The sequence below is a fragment of the Coloeus monedula genome (assembly GCF_965178545.1).
Source record: "Coloeus monedula genome assembly, chromosome: 17".
NCBI classification, from domain to species: domain Eukaryota; kingdom Metazoa; phylum Chordata; class Aves; order Passeriformes; family Corvidae; genus Coloeus; species Coloeus monedula.
This window is the reverse complement of record NC_138797.1, coordinates 7984685-8012390: the sequence shown is the minus strand read 5'-3', so window position 1 is coordinate 8012390 and position 27706 is coordinate 7984685. Positions and strand designations below refer to the sequence as shown.

The 27706-nt window shown below is 54.4% G+C and overlaps 1 protein-coding gene across 1 annotated transcript; it reads left to right on the top strand.

Moving 5' to 3' along the window:
• Window positions 1-26726, top strand: ZNF512B (zinc finger protein 512B). Its single transcript, XM_082293072.1, has 17 exons — window positions 1-69; window positions 3910-4032; window positions 5045-5124; window positions 5906-6034; window positions 6377-6549; window positions 6714-6967; window positions 7765-7836; window positions 9428-9562; window positions 10889-11013; window positions 13446-13538; window positions 14381-14479; window positions 15178-15465; window positions 16035-16226; window positions 22501-22602; window positions 23582-23644; window positions 25608-25706; window positions 26041-26726. The coding sequence occupies exons 2-17, from the start codon at window positions 3912-3914 to the stop codon at window positions 26332-26334; spliced, it is 2319 nt and encodes a 772-aa protein (XP_082149198.1). The 5' UTR covers window positions 1-69; window positions 3910-3911; the 3' UTR covers window positions 26335-26726.
• Window positions 26727-27706: the final 980 nt, after the last annotated feature.

Here is a 27706-nt window from a genome sequence, read left to right as displayed (position 1 = left end):
GGCGGCACCGCCTGGCCGGCCGGGGGGTGCCGGCCCTGCGCGCCCCGCACCGCGGCGCGGCCCGCCGAGGTAAGCACCGAGCGGCCCCCGGCCCGCCCGGCCCCGCGGCGGGGACCCCCGCGCCCCGCTCCGCTCCGCTCCGCTCCGCCCGCCGCCGCGTCGCCATTTTGCCGCTCGCTCTTCCCCTCCCGGAGCGCGGCCGGGCCGGGCCGGGCCCTCCGTCCCCTCCCTGCCGGGCCCGGCCCGCGGGAGAGCCCTGGCCGCCTCCCGGGGATGGAGCGCGGGCCCGGGGGGTGACAGGCCCGGGCGGCGCTGCCCGCGGGGTGACAGCGGGGAGGGGCTGTGAGGGGACGGGGGTGGCACGGTCGGGCTGGGAGGTGACAGGGCAGAGGTCCCTATGCCCGGGAGGTGACAGCGAAACCGGGCAGGGCAAAGCTTCCCGCGCCCAGGAGGTGACAGCGGCGCCGGGCAGAGCTCCCCGCACCCACTGACCCCCGGGACAGGGGACACCCCGGTCCCCGCGGCACGGTGAGGACTCACTGTGTGCCAGGCATGTGCGGGCGCTTTTGCCTTCATGTCAGTGCCCGAGGACAGAGAGGGAAGGGACGGGATAACGCGCCTCGAACAGAAACTTTACACCCTCAAAAGCCTCATCTGCGCCTGGTCAGAGCCACGTGCGGCAGGAGCGGTGGGTGCATGCCTCGGGTGAGGCTCTCCTCCTGGAGAGCCTCCATGGATGTCACTCGGTTTGGGTGATAACGGCGGGATCCACCGTGTCCCTCCGGAGCTGCCTGGCCACCAGCCATGCCCAGAGATGCAGCAGCTCACAGGGCTTCACCTGCCACGTGCTTCCCTCCAGGGGAAACCTCCAGTGAGGGCTATTCTTCGAGAGGAAGTCTCTCCCACTGCTTCCTTGTCTTTATTCCCTGTAAGTTTCTCACAGCAGCTCCAGTTCTGCCAGGAGTTCATGGCAGGGAGCATGGCTGCTCTGACAGGGACAGGGATGGCAGTGCCCTTTGGCATCCATCATCTGTGCTGTTCTCATCGCATCTCTGCTGGCACACAGCTTGTGCTGGGACAGGCAGCTCCCTTGGCTTTTGGCATTCTGTACCTCTGGAGCTGTTGTTAAGTTCTTGATGATAGGTGGAGCAGATTGACAGGTGACGACACAGTTGTCATGCAGCAAAGTCCATCCGTGGCAATGGGACTGGGGTGGGAATCCCGGCAGGAGAACTTGGGGTCAGAATCTGCAGGTGACTTTTCCCCTGGTCATGAGAGGGTTGCAGCCATCCCTGGCTGCGTACATGCTCCTGCAGGCCTGACCCAAAGTCATGGACAGGCATTTCTACATGGAATTATTTCCCATTTCCCATTTTATTCCCAATTTCCAGCCGCGCAGGGCTGCCAGTGGTTTGGGAACAGCGCCTTTGGTTCCCAAATGTCACTTCCCCCTTCCTGCAGCCGTGGATTTCCTCCTTATTCTTGCTCCCAGCCGTGTGGGCTTGGCCTCCACTCATCACACACTCAGGAGCTTTTTTTTTCCTGGAGCTGGAATGGGATGTTTCAAAAATGTTGCCACAAACTTCTAGAAAGTTACCTAAAAGGAGCTGGAGGCCTCATGAGATGCTACCAGGCCCAACCTTCTCACACCACATCCCACCCCTGGATCATGGCCAGAATCCTGGATACCTTCTCTTCCCATTACCAGTTGCAAAAGAGTTTTCAGCAAAACCTTAAGGAAAGTGTGAAAGAGCACAGGCTATTGCCTATTTTCGGTGTGTGTTACTCAAAAATGACTGAAGTTTGAACATTACCAAAAAAAACCCACAACGGGCTGCTTTTTGCTCTGTGTCTCCAGGACAATTCCTGTGTGATCCCTGGGGCCGGGGAGCAGATTTTGGCTCTTGTTAACTGGTTGATGAGATTTTTATTTTTCATTTTGCTAAAAAATAAGGGGAAAGTGCAAAGGAGTATTTGGTGTGAAAAAACAGAAGATTCAGAACCTCTTAAGCTGGGCAGAGAGGGTTGGTTTGAGGGGACAGATGTGTTAAGGGGGATGAGAGGTGTCCAGCTGCTGCAGCAGGGCTGAGCTGGGCACTTTGGATGTTTTGGGAAGGGATAGTCGGGGTGATGCTCAGTGGTGTGCAATGTCACGAGGTGCAGGAGGTGAGCACCCAAGATGTCAACAGGGTCTGCCCTGGCTGTCACCCTTTGCATGTCACCTTGAGCTGGCCAGCGAGGCAGACATAGATGCTCTGTGCTCCATCCCCCTTTGCATTCTGGCACTAGCCCTGCCTGGCTAAAGGTGTCAGCCGTGTGAATTTCCTCTCGGTTTTCACCCCGTTGTAAGCATGGAAATCTTGTGTTCAGCTTTCACTTTGCTGGTCTTTTGTGAGTATTTTTTTTTGTTTCCTTTTTTCTTTGAGCAACTTGAGTGAGGACTGCTCAGAGGTGCCAGGAGGCAGCATGGGAAGGGAGGGGACTGGCACTTTTATCCCTGGAGGACTGGGGACAGTAGCAGTGCCCACACTGGTGGGAGTGGAGCAGTGGCTTGGGAAGGGACCGTGGGGACCCCTCTCTGTGCCTGCTCCAGGAAGGAGCTGCTTGCAGTCAGGCTACAAATTCCTACCCAGCTCTCCCACCAAAAGAGCCCAAATTAGCTGAATCAGCAATCCCCATGTTCAGCACCAAGTGCCACAGAACCAGTTGCCAAGGCTGGAATTTCTCACTTGATCCAATTAACCTTTGTGTCCATGCAAATGACCACATACCTGTCACCAGCCGAGCACATGCTAGAAGCTTTTGCCAGTTGTTCTCGGAGCATGTAGGCTGCATCCCACATGGAAAGTCCCCAGTCCTACACAGGAAGTCCCTGGGGACACCTCAGAAAGAGCTGCTGGACCCTCGTGTCCCATATGTTGGTGGCATGGCTGGCAATCCAGCCACACAGGAGATGCTTCTCCGTCCCTCTGGGCATGAGGACAGACAGGATGAGTGTGGATGCTTTGGGAATCAGCTCCTTTGAGTTAAATGATGCTAAACACGTGGGAGGAATTGGGAGTGATGACTCAAATCCGTGTTTTAAAAAACCCATGGGTGAACTTCATCATCCCGTCCCAGCCAAGGTCTCAAGGTCATGGTGGCCCAAGGAATCTCTTCCCAAGGGCCTGATGCTCTCATTGTGAGGCATGGAGGACTTCTTTTCCCCAAATCCATATATGGCATCTCCCAGAGCAGCCCCCATCCTCAGATGTGCCTTTGCTTGTGCTGTTGGGAGGGGAAGAAGGAACTTGAAGCCAGAGGCAGAGCCAGTCATGCCATGGGCTTCCTCTTGGCACTGCTGAATTGGAGGGGTGTCCTACTGCCCACTTCCATCAGGAGTGACAGTGGGCCTTGTGCGATAATTCCTGATGTTCATTCTTTATAGAGAAGCCAAATTGAATTATTAATACAGAAAATTCAGATAACATTAACAATTCTCAGTTTATAACAGTTTCCCATTAATAAGGAAAATTGGAAATTTATCATTACATCTGTTCATTAAAACTCACTATTTTTTTTTGCTTTTGGTGTCTTAAATGAAAGTGGAGAAATAAACGAAGAGGAAAAGCCATTTATTCACTACTTCTCTGGGCAAAGTCAGCTCATAATTTTTAATAAAGTCTTTGCCATTGTATGTGAAGGGGAAGCCAGGCTGTAATGAAAGCAGCTTTCCAGCCATGTCTGTGGCGTTCCTCAACTGTAGAACAAATACTCGGAAGCACGTCCCATTTCTTCTCTTTGTGGGAATCTTGAAGCTGCGTGATGGTTTTCTTGTTTCCCTCCCTCCCCAGCAGCTCTCCTTGCTTTCACCATGTGTTGTTCCCAGCTCTGAGGAGTGAATTTTAACGCCTCCCCTGCTTCTTTCAGAGATGGCGGATTCTTATACCTGTAAAGGTGGAAGGAAAACTGCAGGCTCTAGCAAACCCACTGCCAGCAAAGAAAGCAGGACAGAGACAAGGATAAACCCACCGGCAGAGCTGCCCAAGCTGGGTAAGGAACTGATTTGTCCTTTCCAGCTTTTCTAGGGGGTGGATGGGGCGGAGGGGATGAGCCCAGTGGCAAGACGTGGGGCGTGGCTGCCGAAACGAGTGGCCTGGGTCTCGATGTGTCTCTCCCCCTCACTTCAACTCAGCAGTGAGGGCTGTGCTGGCCAAAAAGCCCCAGCCCTGGGAGCTGCAGGGAGCTGGTCCCTGGGAGTGGGAGGGGTGGAGATGGTCTCTTCCTTCGGAGAGGCGTGTGTCTGGCTTAACGAGATGGGTGTCTCACCGCCTATTTATCGTGTTGGTAGCTAAGTGTTACATCAAAGGATGGAAAGGCTTAAATGAGTTCAGACCATCTGCTGCCTCCCGTGTCGCGGCCCCCAGGAGGGAGGCTTGCGAGCGTACGAGCCCCGGGGGACCCTCACACTAAGGGCTGTCATGCTGATGGATGGTTGATTTCTCTATCCAGGAATCTTCAGGCCCAAGGAGATTTTTCCTCCTGTCTGTTTATGCTAGGCAGATCCCCTCTGTGAGATACTTTCCCTGCCTTTACCTGGCTAAGGGCAGCTCAGGATGCTGAGGGGTACCTGCACCCCAGGAGAGGGTTGGACCCCAGCAATGTAGCTCAGACAGGGCTTCCAAAATCAGTGGCCTTGTGGGGAAATGCGTGTGCCCTAAATGTTTCCCAGATGCCGCTGTTACCTTGAGGGGATTGAAGCCATAATTGCTAACAGAGGAGGATAACTTATTGCTAAAGGGAATGAACTCCAGCTGTCCGCAATATGAACACGCCTGTGTTCAGGAGACCGTTTTTCCCTGCACCACATCTTATCAGCACCTCATTTGCAGGGGAGCTGGTGTTGCCTTCCAGAGGGGAATCTCCGTCCTTGGTAGGACAGAGAATGGCCAGCCTAGAGCTGGGGGGGCCAGGCAGGCAGCAGGAAGCTGGGGCTGGGCAGCAGGATTACTGGGACAGCGGCTCCTCCAGCACGGCTGGTGATGTGTGCTGTGTCTGTTTGCAGGAAATGCAACCAGTGACAAAACCGAAGGCAGGAAGAAAGGAAGACCCAAGGCTGAGAACCAGGCACTGAAAGACATCCCTGTGAGACCCCACACACTCCAATCCCCGAGCCCTCCCTGCTTCGCTCTTGTCTGACGTGCCCTGCACTGTCCACTCCAGCCAGCCCCATTCCAGGGTTAAACCTGCCTTCCCTGTGGTTTAATTTTCAGAGCAGCCTTGTCTTGGGCTGAGCAAGATCTTGGTCCCTCAACCCCTCCATACAGGCATCCAGCATCTTCTAAAACCCTGGTTAGGGAGCTGTACCCCTCTCCAACCTCACTTTTCCAGGGCCATGTCCCGATGACTGGATCCTGTCACAGCCATGTCAGGTTTAGCTAATGAGCCGGCAGCAATGGCACGGGGGTGATTTATTCCCTGCAGAGTTGTGCAGTTTAATTCCTGCCTGGTAGCATGGACAACACATGGAGCAGTTTGTCATGAGAGCAGGGGCACGGGGTGATTTATGGACTAGATGAAATGTGGGGTGATTAAATCAGCCGGGTGACTTCGGGCCTGATTTATTCCCCAGCCTGGCAGGGAGTGTGCGTGTGCTCTGGGAAGCACGGCAAGGTAACAGCACGGCAAGCCTCAGCAGGAATCATTAGCCTATGGAGCCTGCAGCATCTGTCCCAGCACCTCTCACTCGAGTGAGCACTGCTGCACTGAAACACATCCCTGAGGTCCACTTCATGGCTGTTTGGTGGAAGGGATGGATGGGAATGATCAGAGGTCCCATGTGCCCTCCCAGCTCCCTTGGGATGAATCAGCACACGCCCAAGGACAGGGTGTTCACTCAGCTATCTCTTGTTTCTCCTGTTCCCAGCTCCCCCTGATGAACCAGTGGAAGGACGAATTCAAAGCCCACTCTAGGGTGAAATGTCCCAATTCAGGCTGCTGGCTGGAGTTCCCAAGCATTTATGGCTTGAAGTACCACTATCAGCGCTGCCAAGGGGTAAGGAGACTGGAGAACTGTCTGTCCTTTCCAGTGGCTGGCTCTTCCATTACCATCTGCAGGGTAAAGCTGCTCTCAGGCCTTAAACCCCAGGAGAAACATGAAGTTAGAATGGGGAGGGCAGAGATGGGCCAGGAGCAGTTCATGAGGTGTGTGTGTGAGAGGAACTGAGGTCTCTGCAGCTCATTGTGAGGTCTGGTCCCTAGGAATCACGGACTTTTGGAAACTGTTTGGAAGGGCAGAAGGGTATTACACGTGATTTGGATTCATGCCTGTGTCAGAAAAAGCCTCTCTTTTGTGGTCTAACATCTGTGCTCACCTTCCTCTCCCTGCTCCACGCAGGGTGCAATCTCGGAGAAGCTGACATACTCATGCTCCTACTGTGAAGCTGCCTTCACCTCCAAAACCCAGCTGGAAAAGCATCGGCTCTGGAATCACTTGGACCGGCCAGTGCCAACCAGCAAAGCGGAAAACAAAGTGTCCAAGGCCATTGGAAAGAGCAGTGGAAAGAAAAGGTACCAGGCTGTGGCTGGGCTGCATGGCAGTGGCATAGGGATGGCTGGGAGAAGGGGAATGTGCCTGCCTCCATTCCTACAACCTGGGCTGGTGAGGGGGGAGAGGTGTCAGGACACTTGTCTAACAACCCCTCTTTAAACAAGCCCTCTGTGCTTTGCCCTAGAGCTGCTGAGAGTTCAGCTTGCCCCACCATCCATCCCAAACAGGCAAAGACGGAAAAAGCCGTGGCCCAGGAGCACACGGAGAATGGCGAGTGCCTGGTGGAGAGCCGGGAGAGCAAGGAGTTCCAGATTGCAGCGGCTGAGGCAATGGCAGCTGCCACCCCCACGGCCAAGTCCTCGAGTGGCAAGGACGCTGGGCAGCAGCGGGGCAGCCAGGCCTCGCTGCAGGAGGAAGATCCCGAGAGGATGAAGCACAGTAAGATTAGAGCCCGGGGCTACGCTGGTTCGGGAGCCCAGAGAGAGGTGTCCCACGGGAAGGGGATCTGCTGCAGCCAGCACTGCTGTGGCTGTCTCTCTGAATCCAAGGGATAGCCAAGCCTTGTGTCCTGACCCTAATAACTTGCCCCCACTCTCCAGTTTCTTGCAGCTTCGCTGGGAGTTAAAACTCAGTTGTAGCTGTGGTAGAAATATTTCTAAAGGACCTGTATGATGGTTGGATTTGATGATCTTAGAGGTCTTTTCCAACCTTAACAATCCTGTGATAGGATTGGAAATTGATTGAATTCCTGGCAGCACAGCAAGCTACCATGTCAGCCTGTCTGTCCTCACTGAGTGTGTTAGGTTAAACTAGGATGGTTCTAGCAAACCCATTTTCCTGAAGGATTGGGACGGGATGAGGAGTCTCTATCTGTCCATGGCCACTGCAGAGCTGGTGTAGGGCAGTGGTTGTCCCTGTCATGGTTTGGGGTTTCACTGCTTGCAGCACCAAAGCAAACCACCACAGCCACATGTTGGAATTGCTTGGCTTTTGGCACTAGACAGAGCCACCAGTTCCACTCCTTGAATTAACCCTGAAAAACATATTTGTCCTGGTTTTGTGGGGTGGGAAGCAGCAGTCTGTTGGTGTTTAGTGGGTGGGTGCTTCATTTGACAGCCCGTGACCCACTCCTGACATGGAGTGTGTGCCCACTCCTTGCCCCAGGACTGATGAATCCCCCTGGCAGTACAGTTATTTGACCAAATCTCTCTCTCTGTTTCTCTCTTTTGAGTCAGGAAGGAAACAGAAAACTCCTAAGAAGTTTACGGGGGAGCAGCCATCCATCTCGGGGACGTTTGGACTGAAAGGTAATACAGGACGGCTCCGTATAGGGTTGTACCTTCTCCCCAGGGCATTGCAGGGAAGCCCCTTCCCCAAGATCCCCCCTGTGGTGGAGCCAGACAAAGCCCGAGAATCTCCCACTGGAGGAGCTGGCGCCTTTTACCACAAGAGAGTCATAAAAGGAGTGAAAAGCAGCAGCAGAGCTGGGACTGATAACAACCCTGTCTGCTCTGTTCTGGAGCCTGGTGCTGGGAAATGAGGGAAGAGAGGAAAGGATCCGGGTATGTTCATCTGTAACACAAGAGTAACGAGCTGCTGACACCAGCAAGATATGAGAAACATCATCTCGTCACCATCCCACCATCCTGGGATGTCACAGTGTTTCCAGTGGCGTAGGGAAGGAATTCTGCTGCGTAGAAAGGCTGGTGACGCACCCATCCCTCACACTCTGAGGGCTTGTCGCCCACATTCAGGAGGATGAATCCAAGGGAGAGGAGACATGTTGCCGGGATGTTTTCTGAGAGGAAGCCCAGGAATTGGCTGCTGCAGCCTGACAAAGCAAGAGCAAGTGGGACTTTGGTCATGCTCCATAAATATACCCAACTGGGCTGGGAAGGAGGGGGAATCCTGGACCATCCCTGGAATGAGAGCAACTGGATTCAGGCTGACTATGGGATACATTCAGCCAGAGAAATAGAAAGCGGATTTCCAGGCACTGCAGGAGGCAGCACCTTCCAGTATGAGGCACTCAGGGGAGAGGCACTAATGGCTTTGAAGGAATTGAACACCGACAAGCAGGCTGGATGTGGTCTCTGTGATTTCCTTTCCTCTGGCTCCTGGGAAGTCTGGGCTTGTTTCCTTCATCTTCCCCACAGAGCCCCTGCTGGAGACTGAAGCGTCTGCTGTGGGTTCCTGGAGAACAAGGTGTCCCCATGACCCACTGCCTTAGATGGAAAGTGAAGATGGGGCAGGCATTCCCAAAGTTCCCTGTGGCAGTCACTCAACAAACACAAGGGTGCCCCAGCACATCATGGGGTGCTGTCTCCATTCAGACCCTGGGTTTGCAAGAGTCACCACCCCCAGGTTCAGGGGGATGTGGACCCCTGTGGGGCAGGTGTGGAGCTAACCCTGGTACTTCAGCTCATTGCCTCCAGCACCTTCTATGGCAGCACAGGCACAGGGCTGAACTGCGTGTGGATTTGGGGGATTTGATCCAGGGGAGTGAAACAGCCTTTCCAGTGCAGGAACATCAGCAAGAACATCCCTTTTACACACTGAATTTGCTGTTCCAATTCTCCCTTTCAGTTTCTTGTAAAACACCCTATTCCCTCCTCCCCAGCCTGTCTGCCTGGCTAGAGGCATCCTACCTTGCTTTGCCATGGAGTTTCCATAGTTCATAAACTTGTGTTGGGAGAAATGGTGCTGTTTATAAAACAGCACAAGCTGTTAGAATATTGCTTGTCATAATTATGGATCTAAGCCTACATGTACAGCCTTGGCAGACATGCAGCCAGCTCAGTGTCCCTGGCTTAGAGGGAGAGATTTTTTACCTGCTAAATGCAAGTTGCTCTGAAGGTATTAAAGCAAGTACTGAATAAAAATCCTCTTTCTTTACAGGTCTTGTCAAAGCAGAGGACAAAGCAAAAGCCCATCGAGCCAAGAAGCTGGATGGAAATGCCAACATGGAGGAGCTGAAAAAGAAACCTCCAGGAGTTGGTGTGAAGAAGGAAACATCTGTGCATCTACCAGCAGGTGAGGCTGGTGGGGGCAAAGCACAGGCAGCAGCTCTGTGTGCAGTGTAGCTACTTTCTGTGCACTACCCCAAGCTCGCATGGTCCCTACCTTCATGCCGCCATCCCCACCTTCACCTGCAGCTCGTGGTCCCCACACCCCTTTTGGCCCAGCGGGTTGTTTACTGGGTGAGTTTTCTGGCAGGTTTGTCAGGAGAAGCAGCACAAAGTCAGAGGTAGGAGCACAGAACTCCTGCCCTTTTGAGATGTAACACAGATGTAGGAACAGCCTCTGGTGCTAAAATGTTAGTGCAGCCAGAACTGACATCCTGAGGGCCACCTTACCTTCAGTTCACTGCCAGATCAATGTGATGAAAGTGCTGGGAGTTGAGAGCCAAATTCCACCTGGCTTCACTGTGAGTCAGCATGTGACCCATGTGGTGATGGCATTTTTCTAACATCATTCCCATGAATGACACCAGTGCATAACTCTGAGCATAATTACGCTTCCCTGAGCCTCGAGGTGCAGCCTACAGCCAGCACAGGTTGCTTGCTTTCCCTGAGAGCTCTGACAGCAGGAGGAATGCAGGATGTGCAAGATAAACACAGCTGCACTGCCTTGCACTGCTTTCAAATTCAAATAAACAACTCTCTGATCTCACAGCCATGTAAGAGCATCCAAATAAACAGACTTGGCGGATTTTATTCAGCCCAGGCTTCCCTTGGTGGAAGGTCAGAACTGCTCTGCTGAGAACACGGCGTGAACTCTGGGCCTGGGAGCTGCTTTTGGCCCCACATATCTCTTATTTTGGGTTTTTTAAAGGCCGGTCACAGCCATTCAAATAAACAGATGCCTGGAAGCCAGCAGTCCCCCAGCTTCCTCCGTGTCTGCCGGGAAGAGGATTGCCAGAGAAGCTTTCCAGGCACACGTCCGGATGGAGCTGAGACGCTCACCTTTGTTTCACTCCCGCTAATTGTTTCATTTGGCAGGGGGAAGTTATTCCAAGCAGGGCAGGATCAGGTGGCTGGGGGCATCATCGTGTTTTAACTCCCAGTGTGCAGGATACCAGCGGGGTTGGGAAGGTGAACCTCCTTTCCCCAGGTCAGCAGGTCTGGTAACTCCACATGAAATGACCCAGTGACCTGGTTTGCTTGGGCAGCTGCAGGAGAGTAGGGCAGGGACAGCTGCATGGTTCGTGTCCAGTTCTGGCTTTGCCTGGGAGACTGTATCTCTCTTTTTTTAACATCAGGAGCTTTCCCACTTCACTGCTTTTCAACTTGTCAAATCAAGTAGCCCAGGTGTTACATCCAAGGCTGGATGTAACACCTCTCTCCTCTCCCTCACCAGCAAACCCTGAGGACCAGTGGCAGCGGGAGATCAGCGAGAAGGGAGAAGTCTCCTGTCCAACCTGCAGTGTTATAACCAGGAAAACTATTGTGGGGCTCAAAAAGCACATGGATGTCTGCCAGAAAGTAAGGCCTCGGTTTATTCAGTCAAACACATGGGTTTTGGAGGGGAATGGATGTGTATATGTGCCACTCCTAAATGTACAGTGGTGTTCCTCAAACAATTTCTGGACTGTGTTTGATAGAGCACTTGTTGGTCATCTTCAGCTTGGTGGCTTGTTTGCATCAACCCAGAGGGATTTGGACACTAATTCTGAGCAATTCTGAATCCCTTTGCGGTCTGGGCCCCTTGCCCCAGTATCTCAGCAGAGTCAGGTATTTCTAGTAGCTAAACAAATAGTTGTAAGGCTGCAGAGATTGTTGGGGTTGTCTCTAATCTGTCCTCCTCCAGAGCCCTGGCTGTGGGGTTTCACTGTGTACTGTGCCTTGTATCAGGCCAGATAAACTGTGGTTGCATGAGAGCATGTCTCAGGGAGACTGAGCCTGGATGTGCTCAGGCAGGTTGTCAGGACGCAGGGGTTCAGTAATGGTGCAGTGAAAAATTGTCTCTCTGCCACACCACCATCCATCAGAGCGCAGGATTACGTCTTCATCCGTCACCTGGCGGAGCCGTCGCCACAGAAAGCCAACATAGGATCGATGCCTCCTGCTTTGAAAATATGTGGCTGGGCTTTGATTCCACATTCATTTTCTGTAAGTGCTTCCCCAGCCATTGCCTTGCTGTTTATACAGCAGTGGGAGGCTGCTCTCCCTCCCAAACCTCATACTACAGCAATGCTGGGCAGAATCCTGCTGCCTCCGATATCTTCCTGGCCTCAGTGGAGTGGGGATCCTGGCCATCACTGGTTGTATTTCCTCCACTTTGGAGCATCTCCCAAGCCAGGCTGGCTCTGTGCAGGCTGCACAGCCAGATGACCTGGTGAACACAGCTCTGCTGGAGCAGTCAGCAGTGTCTTCCCTGCTGGAAATATGCCAGTGGGTGTTCAGCCAAAGATTTGGGGCTCCAGCCCTTGGAGTGAGTGTTCTGTCACCCTTCCTGAGAGGGACAGTCCTTGCCAGAGCTGGTTGTGCTGCTCCAGGAGCTGGGATGCTTCAAGGAATCGCAGGCAGGACAGTCCCTAAGTTCCAAGTGTGTGACCACAGGTGCAGCTCTCACCATTCCATCTCTGAGATGAATCTGTGGCACAACCTTAGTGAGTGAGACCCTGCTGCTACAGGCACATGGGATCCCTATCAGAAGTCACCCTGGGGTTCAGCACCCCTTCTTCTTTAATGACTGATATATTCCTTAGCTGGACAATGGGAAAATGATGTGCAGGCTTCCAAAACTCTTATAAAAAAATGGAAATTGGTTTCTCTGTTCCATGTTTGTCACAAAGTAGTCTGCACCTGTTTGCTTTGGTTTTGGAAAGGAAAAAACGGATGGAGAGGGTTGCAACATTCTTGAGCCTGAAGGAGGCAAGGGCGGTTATATCCTCCTGGTATCCCGGGTGGGAGGGCTTGCTGGAATGTGGACGTGGTGTTGACCCGAAGAGTAAATCCCAAATTAGTTGGTAGTGGCATCTGGTAAGTCAAGGAGCTGTTAGCATCCACCTTGTTAGGATCAAGCCCTTGGATCCGGGACAAGATTAACTGATGGTAGCACAGGTACCATGAGTCACTCCCAACTCGCTGCAGTGAGTCTATTCTTCATTTTCCGGGAGTTCCATAATGAGGAGAGATTTGCAGATCCACCTTCATTGCCTCTCCAGCTTTTAGTCATGTCTTGATTGAAGAGAGAGTAGTGAAGGTGAAGCATCTGGCAGGAGAAGCAGGAATGACCACAGCTTGATAGGCAATGGCTCCCTATTGAGATACTCTGTGTCTTGGTGCCCAGAGCATGAATGTCCTGAGGCGTATATTCTCGTCCCTGCCCCAGCAGAAGTCAAGATTTGTTCACCCACTGTGCAAGTGCCCCTTGTGCCTTGGGGTGTGCAGTTAATGCATATCCCCATGCATTCAGGAGGCTGAGTTGGGTCAAACAGCAGGGCAGCATGAGGCAGGAATTATCCTCCTGTGATTGTGTCCTTAATTTCACACAGCCCAGGCACCCAGAAATTGCACTGTAAGCCAGCATCTGTTTTACTTAACAGGACTGCAAAGCACAGTCCACTGGCATTGGTAGATCAAAGCTTCTCCTCTCTCTAACCCTTTGACAGGAAGAGTAAGACACCAGATCCAGATGTCTTCATCAAGTGAGGCTTTAAATCTAAATCCAAAATGGAATGTTTTCCAAAAATTGGGGCATGTGGGTTTGATAACAATATCCAGGACAACAGAGAGAAAGCTCTGAGCTGCAGGCAGGGACTGGGATAGGAAACAGGGACGCTGTGTTGCCTGCTGGGTCCCACCACTGCGTACTGCTGCAGCAACAGCTACCCGTGGGGTTATTGACCACCAGCAGCAGCAGCACTTGGAAGGATGTGGCCTCTCTGGTGACTTGCCTTTAATTCCTTCAGCTGCAGGATGCCTTGAAGTGTCAGCACTGCAAAAAACAGTTCAAGTCCAAAGCTGGGCTAAATTACCACACCATGGCTGAACACGTCAGCAAGGTAAGGGAGCTGGGCTGTGCTTGTCTTCTGCCTCCTTTCTCCATGCAGGTGATGAAGCCATCCATCAAAAGTCCTCTTTCTATGGTCTTTGTAAAGGAGGGATCCACCTTTGCAGCATTTCACACACTGCTCAGCCTGGATGGTGGTCTTCCCCCTTCCTGCCAAGGAAAGCATTTCCTTCCCAGGTAGTGAGTTAGGCTCATATTGATACTGATAAATAGAGCAGAGGACTGAAAAAATAAAACAGGATTTCAGATCCCAGCATGGGGGAAGATCCGGTGAGTACCGTGAGGCAGATTTCGAGTGGCAAAGCTCTGCCTCCAAAACTGTGCCTGCAAATCCACAACTGATGGGTTCTGCCTTGCACGAATCTCAAAATCTGGTCTTTAGCTCTCCACTGTGCATGGGAGAAGCAGCCACAAAATTTATCATGAATAAAATTTTGCAGGCGCTAGTGTAGATGCTGTTCTAAAAGTCTGGTTTTGTACATCTCTGAGATACCATGGCAAGGCATAACTACATTTCTGCGTGTCCCGGGCTTACCAGTTGTGACTTGTCTTTTACCTGTGCCTTAATCTCCTGCTCTTCAGTCTTGCTGGTGAATCCTCTGTGCAGGAACTGCTCCTGCGTTTCTCAGCTGGGCCTTTAGGTGTAATCACAGGAAAGACATGAGCAGATCCGGCACATAACAACGAAGCAGTGGGAGATCCAGCTCTCCTAATGAGAGGTTCCCTCTAGCCCAGGGCAGCTCCCTGCAAGGCAGGGGCTTTCCATCCACTCCTGGCACAGAGGACATGAGTAAATGGTTGACTCTGTCACTTCTGTTACTTCCTTGTTTCCAGCCTGTTCCTGTGGAAACCGCTGGACTTGGTGAACAGGAAGAGCGGGAAAGGCTGAGGAAAGTGCTAAAGCAGATGGGAAAACTGAAATGCCCCAATGAGGTACGAGAACAATTCTTGTTTCTCGTTCTGTGAAAAGGTGGAAGGAGTGAGTCCCATGCAGAGTGGGACATGTACTCTCCAGGCATCCCTTGGCAAGTGCTCGATGTTTCCACCTTAGCTCAGCCATCCCAATCCCTGTCCCACTGGCTCTGTGCACTCCAGCAACGGGACAGCCCGGCAGGAGGGTGGGCACAGGGCAGACTGGGGAGCTCTGGAGGGCAGGTTCTGCCTCCTGAGCTCAGGAAGGAGCACAGCCTGTCCTGGGCACAGCGTAAAACCACACCAAAACCAGAGCCAAGCTGGTTGCAGACAAGTCACGAACAGGTAAGGGAGGCGTTGGCAGAGGTTTGTCCCGTGGGTGCTTTGCTCTCCATGCAGGCAGTGCCTCCCCAGTGCCTTCCCCTCCTGCTGCCTGCTGTGTGTGTCTGTCCAGAGAGCTCTATCCGTGTGTTGGGGCAGAGAGTGCCAGGGGCAGGGACTGCTCCTCCCATCCCTCCAGGGCACTGTCGTGCCTGTGCATGGCTCTTTGGGGACTGTCAAATTCTCCAACACTCAGATGGGATGGGCTGGAAGAGCTGCTCTTTGGAGTGGGCTCCTCGGGAATGTTCCTCCCTGGAGAAACGGCACCCCAACCTTTTCAACACGGGCACGTGAAGCCCCAGCCCTCCTTAACCCTCCCCTTCTCCCCATCTCCACAGGGTTGCATGGCCAACTTCTCCAGCCTGATGGGCTACCAGTACCACCAGAAGCGGTGTGGGAAGCAGCTCGCCGAGGCCGACAAGCCTGTGTTCAGCTGCCCACACTGTGGCAAGAAGTACAAATCCAAGGCTGGCCACGACTATCATGTGCGGTCAGAACACACGGCCTCGGTGAGCCCCCCGGACGCCTCCGCAGCCCGAGGAGCGGGGCCATCCCCCCCCGGGGGGGACTGCAGAGCTGCGGAGCCCGTGGGCAGGACAGAGCCGGGCAGGGCCGGGCCGGGCAAGGCAGGTGCAGACGTCGGGCCAGTGTTGTTTTCTCCCTCAAATCACCATGCACACGTGTTGTACCATGCAGTGTCAGGGGGAACAGGGTACACCCTCTTCCACCCCTCCAAAAATGCTGTTTATGGGAGTGGTCAGCAGCATTCCCTTTCCCCAGTGCCCACAGGGCTGTGCTCCAGCCCACCCTGCATCCGTGCTCTGCAGGAAAAAAAAACAGACCTCAGGCTGCTCCCTCACAAACACCGACTGCTTGCCAGCACCGGGGTGGCAGGATCTGTCCCTGGGGAGCATCCCTTTCTGTTCTGTTGATCCCTACTGGCAGTGCATCCGACACTAATCACTCCCTAACTCTAATAACAGGAGATATTTATACACATGGGAGCATGGAGGGACACAGTCTATGGCTACTGCTTGGCTGAGGGAGGCGGGTACTCCCTTTGCTCCCATGCTCCAGTGCAGAGGCCCAAAGCAAGTGTGGAAACACACAGCCCAAATCCCAGCATCCCCATCCTGGGGCCAGAGAGCTCGCCTGTTCTCTCGTCATGCCCTTCCTGACTCTGTCTCTCTTGCAGCCTCCAGAGGAGCCAGAGGTGAAGCCAGAGCCTGGTCCCATAGAAGATTTTGAGAGGACCCCGAGCGGCCGCATCCGTCGGACATCGGCCCAAGTAGCCGTCTTCCACCTCCAGGAGATAGCAGAGGACGAGCTGGCCAGGGATTGGACCAAGCGGAGGATGAAGGATGACCTGGTGCCTGAAACAAAGCGGGTGAGCAGTCTTTAGTTCTCACTGTACACAGAGATCCTGGGATTCTAGCCTGGCCCCAGCTGTACACAGAGATTCCAGGATTCCAGCCTGGCCCCAGCTGGTTGAGGCCCTCACATGTCTCACTTGCTGTGCCTTAAATTAATTAGCTGTGATGGCAGATTTATTGCTGAAGAGCCCACCCAGCACAGGCTGAGGCGCTGTGGTCTGGAGGCTCCCAGCAGCAGGCAGCTGTGCCCTTTGGAGGAAGAGGTGGTGCACTGTGGAGAGACCAGGGTCTGGCCCCAAGAGTGTTGGGGAGGGAGATCGGTTCTGGTCCATGCTGAGCAGGGAAGTAGAGGCTGGCAGCCAGGAGGAGCACGTGAAGAGAGCAGATCGGATCTGAAACCGCCTCCCTTGCACTGTCAGAGAGCAAAGATGCCCCAGGCAGAATTCCCTCCCTTCCATGTCTCTTCCTTAACTTCTGGGAGATGCTTTCCTGGAGGTAAAGATCCTGCAGCATCCCAGAGCAGTGCTGCTGGCAGCAGAGGAAGGCGGAGAGTGGAGACAGGGCTGAGCCCTGCAGGATCCAGCAGCAGTGCACTCGTGGCCCAATGTTGTGGGGTTTGCACAGGGCCCCAGCAGGCTTGAGCTTTTTGTAGGCATTGGAGTGAGTACACGTTAAACCAAACTTCCCTTCTGGCTGTGGGAGGAGGTGATTATTCATGGGAGTGTACTAAAGCTGAAATTCCCTCCAGGTATGCTCCTTCTGGACTGTAAAAGGAATGAAGCAGCAGTAAATCATAAACCTTTTCAGTGCAAAGGGGAAAAAAGAGAGGGAACGGGAGTTTTTTTGTTTTCCAGGACTCAATGCAGAGCTCTCCTGCAAGTCTCTGCATGAGCTGCAGCCTGTTTCCTGAGCAGGTGACTCTGCAGTTATGTGCCAGGCCTGTTCCCTGCTCTGAACAGTTGGGCATCTCTTGCCCAGTGCTCTGAAATTCACCCTGGCAAGATATTGGGCATGTTGCAAAGATGGGAGTGAGGATGAGAGGACATCAGGAGAGTGTGAATAGTCCCACCCCAGAGGACTTACCCCAAGCCATGAGAACAGCCCAAGTCTCAGAGCCAGCTTGGAGAAGTGATGTGGCTCACGTCAGGAAAAGGGGTGGCAGGACAGCAGCCTTGGGCCAATATGCCTTCCTGCTCCCACAGCCTGTCCCGTGCTGTCCTGGCACCTTTGTGTGCTCAGCAGAAGTGCCACCATGGTTCTGCAGAGATTCAGAAGAGCTCAGCCTGGCTCAGCTCTGGTCTACACATGGTGGGCAGCTGGAAAACCAGCACAGGAACAAACCAGCAGCTTCTTTACCCTCCTTGGCACCCCAGTGAGGCACTGGCACAGAAGGGGACCCAGCTACAGCACTGCCATCCACCTTGGGGCAGAGCTGGGTGTTTTAGGGCCAGAACTGCTTGCAAACATTTTATTTCCCTAGTGCTTGGTGTTGCCATTGTTGTTTTCCAGATGTCTTCAGCTGCAATGCATTAATAACATAAAAAACCCAAGCCCAAAGTAGCTGTTTCATTTCAGATACTGCGGGAGAAGAGGTGTGCTGCTCTCTTCTCCCCTCTCCAGTCTCAGCTCTTGCATTCTTCTCTTTCCTCTTGGAATTGTTCCCTTTACTCAGGACTTTGGGTATTTTCTTTTTGAGTTGAGGGAGCAGCCAGGACCCCAGGCCAGGACAAGGGCCACATGCTCAGGCTGACATACAAAGGCATTGTAAAGGTCTCAACACCGGCGTAATTGCTCCATGAAGTGCTGGTGGGTTTTTTAATGAGACATTTCTTGTGTTCAGAGTCTGATTGTTTGACTGAGTCCCATCTCAGTGCTAAAAAGCAAAGAATTGCTGTGAGGTTGGCAGAAGCAGTTTTGCATTGAAGTTGGGCAAGGGGGGAATTGGATCAGCTCCCAGATGGCAAAACAAGGCTCTTGGGTTAGAGAATCAAGAGACCTCAGGCTCTGCATGAAATCCCAGATGGATTTTGGAGGAAGTCAGTGCAGTGGGTGAATCCATACATAGCTGTGCGTGTGCCTGTGGGTTCGTCTTGCAGTGACTGTCACGTTCCCTTGACAACACTTTATAATCTGTTCAGTCTATGACATTTTTTCTTGACGAGCGATGCTGGGAGGAGGTGGGAGGCAGGTTCTGCCCAGGGAGGCTGGTGGGAGCTTGCTGACTTCAGCACGCTCTGAGCTGCTCTGCTCAGCCACGGCTTGCATTGCTCACGACCGCTCTGCCTTTACAAGTTGGTTCAGTTCAGGGTGTAGGAAAAAACCTCCCAGCAAGTGCCCAATTTGACCTCATTACAGCCCCAAAACAGAGCTGCCCTCAGAACTGCCTGTGGGACGGCCTTGTGCCACATGGGGGGCTCAGAGCAGCCAGCAGCATCCCCATGTCACCACCTTGCCGAGCATGTGTGGTGGCTGTCCCTGAAGGAGCTGACAGCCCAGAGCCACTGGAGCAGCAGGAAGATAACAGCAGTTCACCACGACCAGGGCACTGGGACTGGTGGGAACCAATGGAAATCCCAGAAGAGCCACCACGCCACCTCCTCTTTTTCCCACTGAGCCATACCCAGCCATTGGGAGTACACTGCTGGGCCTGCAGAGCCCGTACTGGACATGGAGAGAAGTGGGATGTCAGGGAGCAGCAGCAGATTGCAGCTGCTCCTTCACCTTTTCAGCAAGCCCTAGGGATTTCCAGGATTCCAGAGAGAGAGATGCTTCCCAGCTCTGATCTGTAACCAGTGGTGGATGGATACACCTAAACTTGCTGCAGCACAGGACAAGCTCCATCCCTGAACTCTCCAGTTCCCCACCATGGTCCCAGCAGTCAGTGTGGATTTTGAGGAAGCTGATGAAGAAAGCCACCCCTCTCCATCCCTTTTCCAGGCAGCAGAACGTTTTCCCAGGGGAAGGCACAGCTCCTCATCAAGCCCGTGGGATACGAAGGTTCGCAGCCCCACGGCAGGAACAGCCCCAGTGCAGCCCCTGTGCTGTGGCCACGTGGCAGCCGGTCCCAGCCGGTGAGAGGGATGCTGGGTTTGGATCCCGTTGGTGGCCTGTGGTGGGATGCGTTCGCCTTTCCCCGGGAGGATGGATTCCTTCACACCAAAGCAATGGCATCAGAATAAACGATTGCTGCTCGATCCCAGGCCCTGCGCTGCCTTCGGTCTGCGCTAACCAAATCCAGCATTTCTAAATATACACTGGAGTCTTATTTTCTCGCTCCGATCTTTATTTGCCTCCAGATAAGCTGAAACAGATGGGGTGTTTCACAACAGCCGCTTGCTGGGGATGTCAGATGGGGAAGGGCACACCCCTGCTGCTTTTCTGGGAAAAATCCCCTCTCCAGAAGCTCTGCGAAGATGATGCTGACCCTCCTCTGGCCTTTGCTGGGGCCATCGCTTGCCCATGAGTTGCCCATGAGCAACCCATGAGGCTGCAGGTTCCCAGCTCACGGCAGTGGGCTCTGGGGTATAGTGGGAGATGAGGAACAGTCTCCTCAAGCAGGGGGAAGAGGCATCTAAGAGGCAGAAGGGGAGAAAATGCTGTGGAAATCCCACTGTTTCAGAGTGTGATGCTTTCTTGGTAGAGCTTGAGGTGGGGTTCCTTGCTTCAAGGTGCTGGAGGTTGTGATGGGCTCACAGGGAGGGATGTAGAGCTCCACTGTGGGATACATGGACATTCCATTTCCCTCCCCATGGCTCAGGGTCTCAGTGTCAGTAGGGGCAGCCATGAAGTCTGCACATCCCCGTGGAGCCTGCTGGCGTGGTGTGCCAGGGATCTGGAGCAAAGGGCAGCCGTAGGCCAGTCATAAAGCTAAAGGGGAAAAGTCATCTCCAGGCTTGAGGTTTATACTGGAACCAGGATAAATTCCAGAGCAGAAGAGGCTGGCTTGGGTTTGTCCCCCAAAACAATGGCCCTGCAATCCAGGCAGGAGCCAGGCTGAGCCCTGCGGACTCATGCCACTGGGGGCCAAACCGGATCCCAGCTCCAGCTGCGGGGCCAAGTCCATCCTTCCTCCCCTTGCTCAGCAGAGCCAGCATGGTGTGACCCTCCTGTGGGACCTGGCTGCTGGCCAGCACCCCTAGGTGCGTTTTGCCTTCATGGCATCATCCACAACCTCCACAGGAAGAAGAGAGAACTGTGCCTTGTGCTGGGGACCTGGGTGAGGCTTCAGGGGCGCTCGCTGGCTGAGACGTCCCGCATGGTTCTCATTTACTGCGATATATTTTGGGGAAGGGGAGAGCTGTCGAGGGAGCAGAGAGGATTGAAATAAGAAAGTTAATTAAATAAAACCGTCAGTCAAAGGAAACAAACCTTCCCAGCCCAGCATCCTTCGACTGTTCAGAAGAGATGGGCTGCAGCCAAAACCAGTTGTAGTCGTTTAATGATTTGGCCATGAAAATTTTCACTTACAGGCTGTTTGAGGAAAATAAATGGAAAAGAAAAAAAAAATATAAAATATTCCATGCCTGGGGCTCCCTCTTAATAGAGACATAAAGATGACTTTGACATTCCCAGAACCACAGCGCCCTGGGAAGACATGGGATTTGCATGTTATTGTGCAGGACTGTTGGAGGAGAGCAGGGAGGGATTTTTCTCTGGAGTGGGAAAGCAGAGCAGCAGAGTCCACATCTCTGAACATCCCCCCTCGCCTCCTCCCCAGGGATGCGCGAGGGAGAGGTTGTTGCTGGGGCTGTGTGCGGTTACCGTTAATGTTTGCTCATTCATGGGATTGATTGGGTTTTAATTATGGAGGCCTTTTGGCATCCTGGCTCTCGGTATCAATGGCAAAAAGGGACTCCTGTGTTCTCCCCTGGAGGTGGCATTGCCTTCCCTGGGCTGGGGACCAAGCTCTTGGTAGATGCACCATCCCAGAGCTTCAAAGAGCTCTGCTGGCATCTCCCCCAGCCGCGAAGCACGACAGAATTGCGGCATGCTGGGGCTCGGGGGAGTTTTCCACATCCACATCCGTCCGTACCAGGGCTCACGGCGCCATTTCGCAAGGCCCTGTGCCCCTGCCCTTCACATGGAGCCCGGTGCTCCCTGACCCGGCCGTGCCCCGCCACGTGCCAGGGGGAAGGCTGCAGGGGCACATGGATCACTTCAATTTGAGTGGAAAGGAATAGCTGGCACCTGAGCCTTCTACAACGAGCTTCCCTTTGCAAGGGGGTTTGGGAACAGCTGGGGGAGCTGGACAAAGGCAGATTCGCAGCTTTATCGGCATGTTCAGGAAAAGTTACAGCTGGAAAAGAAATCCAGCCAGCTTCCTGCTGCCTCCAAACTGCCAGCTCCAGGTCCTCAGGGGCTGTTCGGCCCTCTGCGAGCCTTTGCACCTCTGCGAGCACCTTTTGGTCGTGCATCCTCTCCATCCAGCATGGATGCAGGGATGCAGTTGTGCCCCATGCTCGGAGGTGCCCATGAAGAGTGGCACGTTCTCACATACCCACACCTGCACTGTGCCGTCTGTGGGCTCACCCAGCACTGCTCCCACTCAGGGCAAGTTTGGGACCAAACAACATCCACTGGCTCTAGCAGAGCTCACCAGGCCGGGCTGGGAGTTGTGCTGGCATGGTTGTGCAGCCCAGAGTCCCCTGCAGACCTTGGCACGGTGGCTCAGTGTCAGGCAGGGACCAGCCCTGCAGGTAGGGCCAGGAACAGTGGCTGGGAGGCCCGGAGGTGCCTGAAGCTGCCTGGAGCTGCCACAGCTGCCTTGGCTTGTGCTGAACACGCAGAACTGGAGTTGAGAGGGCCGGCCTGCTATGCTAACCCTCAAAGTCGCTAATAAAGCGCTAATTAAAAGCACTTGAAAGGACCAGCCCTGCAGAGACACAAGAGTTTAACGGGTTGTGCCCATTCATCCATGGAAGGCAGCCATGGAGGCTGGGCCCCTCTGCCTAGTGTGCAGGGTTGTTTATTCCCCTGGTTATAAAACACGGCAGAAGGGCTGTGCTGACACCAGGCACCGAAAATGCTGGGTCCAGTCCTGGCCCTGTGGGCATGGACCCGGGAGCAGGAGCCTCTCCTCTCCTGTTTGCCACGGACTCCTTGCCAGTGGCAGGGCAGTGGGCAGAACCACCTCCCTGGCCTGCAGTGCCCGAGGGGAGAATGGCATTTCTGGGGAAAGCCAGAGTAGTTTTCAGCCCCGATTCACTTTGGGGCGGGGCAAGACCCGTGTGAAGAGGCAGGACCGGGCTGGGGTGTGCAGCTCTGCTAATCGACTGCTATTGTTCACAGCTCAATTACACCCGACCAGGGCTTCCAAAGCTCAATCCCAGGCTGCTGGAAAACTGGAAGAACGAAGTGAAGGAGAAGGGCCGCATCAACTGTCCCAACAACGTAAGGATTGTCTGTTCTTCCATGGGCTGGCTGGACTCAGTCTGCAGGAGGAAGGGGGGGTTTTGGGGGCAGAAACCCACCAAAAATGGTTCTCATTGGGCTGCTGATCATAGAGATGCTCAGACCGTCATTTCACCTCCTTTCCCTGAGCTTGCTGCGGTGCCTGGTGAAAGTGTGTCCCAGCTTTGGGATCCACCAGACTTGGGGACAGGGCCACCCTTGGGCTGATGGTGCAGCATTACCCAATCTGGGCTCTTTAGCTGCATTTGGGAAGCTCCCAAGATCCTGACAGGGTGAAGGCTGCTCATCCCGCACAGCCTTTTGATGCAGAGAACCTGCTTTTCCCAGAGTTAATCGAAGATAGATTTAAGCCGAGCTTTTTAAAGCCCTGTGGCAAGCACAGACCTCAGGGCATGGTACGTGTGCCTCATCTCACTGTGAAATACAGCCTTGGCCCGAGCTGACAAGAGAGGTGAACCCCACCCTGGTGCTGAGCCTGGATTTATCGTCCCAAACAAAGCCTTCCTAATGGGAGTTCTGAAGGAGACTGTTCCCACAAGGCCAGGGGAGCTGGGCTGGCTAATTAATGTCATACACGGGCACTTGGAAAAGACATTGCTCAGAAACTGGTCATGCTGCTGCCTGGGTGATTCCTCTTCTCCATTAAGCCTCTGCTGTGGCTCCAAGAACTCCTGTAGCCCAGCAGGACCTCCCGACAGCTCACAAATGTAGGTTTTCCACGGAGACATTTAGGGGAGAGGTTTTTTCAGCCCGTTGTAGAGGGATTTGGCCACATGACTCCCATTAGCACTAATGGGAAACGTGTGACCAGAGCCCTCGGCGCCTCGCAGAGCGTTAACCTCACGCTGCTCAGCCTGGACCGGTGGCCGTGCTGGTTCAGCAGGCTCCTGGCCACGGCTCAGAGGAAGGCAGGGGATGAGGGGGATCGTGTCTAACCCTGCTTTGTTTTTTCCTGCAGTGCTGTGAAGCCATTTACTCCAGTGTCTCGGGGCTGAAAGCTCACCTGGCCAACTGCAACAAGGTAGGTCCTGCCTTTTACACCCTTTTCTCAGAGGTGGCTTTGGTGTTGGGTTTTCTCTTCCCCCTAGCTGGTTTGGAAGGAACAAGCCAAGGGACAATGACACAGGTTAAAGGATGGTGGCTGCTGGAAGGCTGGCTGGCAGTGCTGCTCCCAGTGAGTTGTCACCAGGCAGATGGAGGCAGAGAGGCTCGAGCTGCGCAGATGGATTGGAGGGGATGTAGCTGCCATTCCAGGTGTAGAGAAAAGGTGCCACAACACAAACTTCTCACCCAAGTACCCAGACTTCTGACACACAAAGTGTCTCGGGGACACGGCAGTGGGACTAAGCCCTCCTGCTTCATGTCCTCCTGTCCCACAGCAGCCCCTGCCCCAGCTGGTCTCTGCAGCCCCTGGATCATTCACAAGCCCTTGGCTATCCAGCATGGCCAGCACCTCACACAACTGCGCGTCAGCCACAGCAGCTCAGAGCCAAGGTGCTGGGTGTTGGAAACTGAATGTGTCTTGAGGCAGGTGGGAATCAGGAGTCTTCTTCCATCAATTTGGGCAGCCTTACAGCCCCTCTGGAAGCCCAGCTGGAGGGATGTTGGTGTGGTGCCTCTGGGATAGGCTGAGACTGGAAGAGGCAGCTGGTTGTGCAGAGACCAGTGCCCTCCCACTGGATGGATGGAGCAGCCCTGAGCTCCAGTGCCCTGCAGCTGCCCCAGGGGAGGGATCAAGAGCTCAGTGTAGGTCCCTCAAATTGGAACCAAGTAAGAGCTGCTAAAGCTTTATACCCTGAAACATTTCCAGCTGCAGCTTCCATTGAATAGAGCTTCCAGGAGGCAGCTCCAATACGTACCCTGTGGTTATTAAAAACACCAACTCCTGCACTCCTCCAGCGCTAGCTGGAACAGCAGCCCTTAATGAGATCATTTAGAAAATGGGCTGCAGGGATCCAGCAGGAGAAGCTGGATTTATGCAGTATAAAAGAGCAAACACAGAAGACCAGGACAGCTCCTTCTCTGAGAGAAAATGGAGCTGGTTTCTGGGTGGTTCCATGCACAGGAAGCAGCCAGGATCTGCATGAACATTTCCATGAACCACAGAGCTGCACCCTCTGGATCTGGCACAGCTGGGGTCAGGTATTGGGACTCAGCAATGGGAAGTTGCTCTGTGACCCTGCACTGCCATCAGCAGGATTCTTCCCCTTAGGGGAGAGGATTTACTTTGAATACATGTGCCAACAAATTTGGCATAAATAAATCACAGCCCCTCCAGAACGGGTCTGTGATTCCCGCTGTAAAATCCTGCAGAACTGGTTGCAAAACATGATGCCTTAGCAAGAGCAGAGGCCGCTCCCAGGCAGCACCCCATCTTCAGTGGGGATTGATGCACCAGGATGATTTTGCACAAGGATTCCTGAAACCAGGCCTGTCCTCTCCCGAAATGAGAGACCCGTCTAACTCAGGATTTACAGCTATGGAGAAATTCCCAGGGAGGAAATATATGGCCCAGAGGGGCCCATCCATAACCCCCTCGTCAATAGAGAGCACATTATCTCCCGCGTGCCGTGACCTGCGGCAGAGCCGGCAGATCCGTCATCCCACCAGGGCGCTGCTGACAGGAATCCAGCAGTCACCCTGGCTCTCTGACAATGTAACAGGAGAATTAGGTGAGTGCTGGACATAAATCCAATGGTGGTTCAGTCCCAGGGGATCATAGATCTGCTGACAGCGAGGACACAGGGCGATGGCCCCATCACCTGATGTTGGGGACACACAGACATGCACGAGTGGCATGGACTGAAACTCAGAGAGAGCACGTGGCTGTGAGTTCCTGGCCTGGCACCGAGGCTGGCAGAGATGTGGTGGTTCAGACATGAGTGTTTACTTTGTGTCACTTTGAGGTCACAGGAGCATCAGGGCCAGGGGAGGGCCACCCCTTGGGGCACTTTGAGCTCTGCAGGAGCTGCTGTGTCTTGCAGGGGGACCACTCAGTGGGCAAGTACCGCTGCCTCCTGTGCCAGAAGGAGTTCAGCTCCGAGAGTGGCGTCAAGTACCACATCATCAAGGCTCACTCGGAGGTAAGGAAGGAGCTGCATCTGGACTGGGCTGGTTCCTGCTCCAACACACGCATCCTTGGGATGTCCCTTTCCATCCATCCATCCATCCATCCATGTCTGTTAAGAGCAGAGCACAGTGGCAGCTCCTAATCAGCCTGGGGGGTTCCTCCCTATTCCCCTTGATGTCCCTGACACCCCCAGGCTCATTGCAGCTGCTGAACAGTTTGACCTCTGGGAGGTGATGCCAGTGGGGTGAGGGGTGGGCCAGGCTCGGGTTGTGTGTGCTGGTGCTGGTACTGGTGCCAGTGCCTGCCCCCCGACAGTCACTAACCCCCGTGTCACCCCACGGACACAGAACTGGTTCCGAACCTCCTCAGAGGCCAGCCGGAAAAAGAAAAACAGGGAACAGCTTTCTTCCAGCAAAGAGGAGAAAAAGAAAAGCACAAACGGGAAGAAAAGGGGGAGAAAACCCAAGGAGAGGCCTCCAGAAATGTCCCCGAAGGGCAGAGAGAGCGTGGCAGCAAAGACTAATCACAAGAAAACCCTCGAGCACTGGGAAGGCTCCCGGGGCAGCCCCGAGGGGGACGAGCTCGTCCCCAAGCCCCCGAGCCAGCGGAAGGGAGGAGCCAGCAAGATGCCCGAGAAATGAGCAGCTCAGAGACTCGTCTCCGAGGATTCGTTTACAGCCCAGGGTAACAGGGTGGGGGTCTCTCCCAGTTTTATGTCCCCTCCTCCCCATCCCACCTCCCCTTGCCCCACCCTCCTCTCACCCTCTTTTTACAAAAAGAAAGGAAAAAAGAAAAAAAAAAAAAAAAGACAGAAAATATCAATTAACCACTTTAAACAAATCACGGACCTTGTTTCACACTGGAAAACAAACAGGATCAAGGAAGCTGGAACGTTCTTCACCCCCTGCCCGTGTACATACCCCTCGGTGGGGTCAGCTGCCTCCCCCGGCCCGTGATTCCCCTCCCCTGCGCCAAACTGGTGACTCTTGAGCGAAAGAGAAGTGCAATAGCAGCGGGGTCCCGTGGGCGGGGACCCTCCCCCAGCGGCTCCGTGCCAGGGTGGGAGCTGCCCACCTGTCCGGCGGCCTCCCAGCTCCAGGGTGATGTTTCCAAAGATGTTTGACCCGGTCGGGCGGAGGGTCCGGCAGCGGATGCTGCGGTGAGAGGGGGAGTTGGCTGCGCTTTTCCTGCGGCCGCAGGTCGGGGGGAGCGTGTTGGGCAGGGACCAGCTCCGTGGGGCGGCGGCTTGGCAGGGTTTGTGTGCGTGGTGCGAGGCACAGGCAGAGGAGGGGAGCAGGGCTGGGGGTGTGGGAGGTGTGAGCAGCAGAGGGGGGTGCTCTGGGACGGGTCAGGTTAGAGGGTTTAATGGGAAGTTGTGGGAATGCTGTGGGCACTGTGGAGAGTGGCAGTGCAGCCATGGAACCAGGGGTGCAGTGAGGGAGCTGTGCCTCGGTGCTTGGGTTGTGTTTGCCGGGCATGGAGTGCTGGGATGGCAGAGACACGAGGCAGTGGCAGGGTCAGGGGGCTATGGCAGCCAGCGAGCTGTCCCCCCCCCCCCCCCGGCCTGGGGGCATCCAAGGGTGGTTCAGGATCCCTCTGCTCAATCCTGAAGGTGTCGATCACCCAGGACGGAGGAACGGAGTCTCGGTTCCCCAGCTGTGGCCACAGGAGGTGTGTGACAGGGATGGGGGCAGCATCGAGAGACAATCACGGGTCCTGCTTTAGGACAAGCCCAGTTGCTGCCCGGGCACCTCGCATTCCCTTTGTCCTTTCGGGCCGGGACCCACCATGGGGGGAGTCTCTGCTCCCAAAGATGCATCTGAGCCCCTGACCGTGCCCCTCGGGGTGGCAGGCCCCTGTGATGCCAGGCCCCTGTGGTGCCATCCCTGCTTGTACTCTTGCCCTGGGCTCTTTGCTCCTGTGCTGACACTATCACACCTCGCTCCAGCCCAGGGGGAGCCATCCCAGACTGGGATGTGCCTGTCTCCAGACAAAACCAGGCTACCTCGGTCC

Excerpts from the sequence above, each read along its gene's own strand:
- ZNF512B (XM_082293072.1), top strand. The coding sequence starts at position 3,912 with ATGGCGGATTCTTATACCTGTAAAGGTGGAAGGAAAACTGCAGGCTCT. Across the intron at positions 6,035-6,376 it reads ACTATCAGCGCTGCCAAGGG|GGTGCAATCTCGGAGAAGCT; the intron begins GTAAGGAGACTG and ends TGCTCCACGCAG. Across the intron at positions 9,563-10,888 it reads ATCTGTGCATCTACCAGCAG|CAAACCCTGAGGACCAGTGG; the intron begins GTGAGGCTGGTG and ends CTCCCTCACCAG.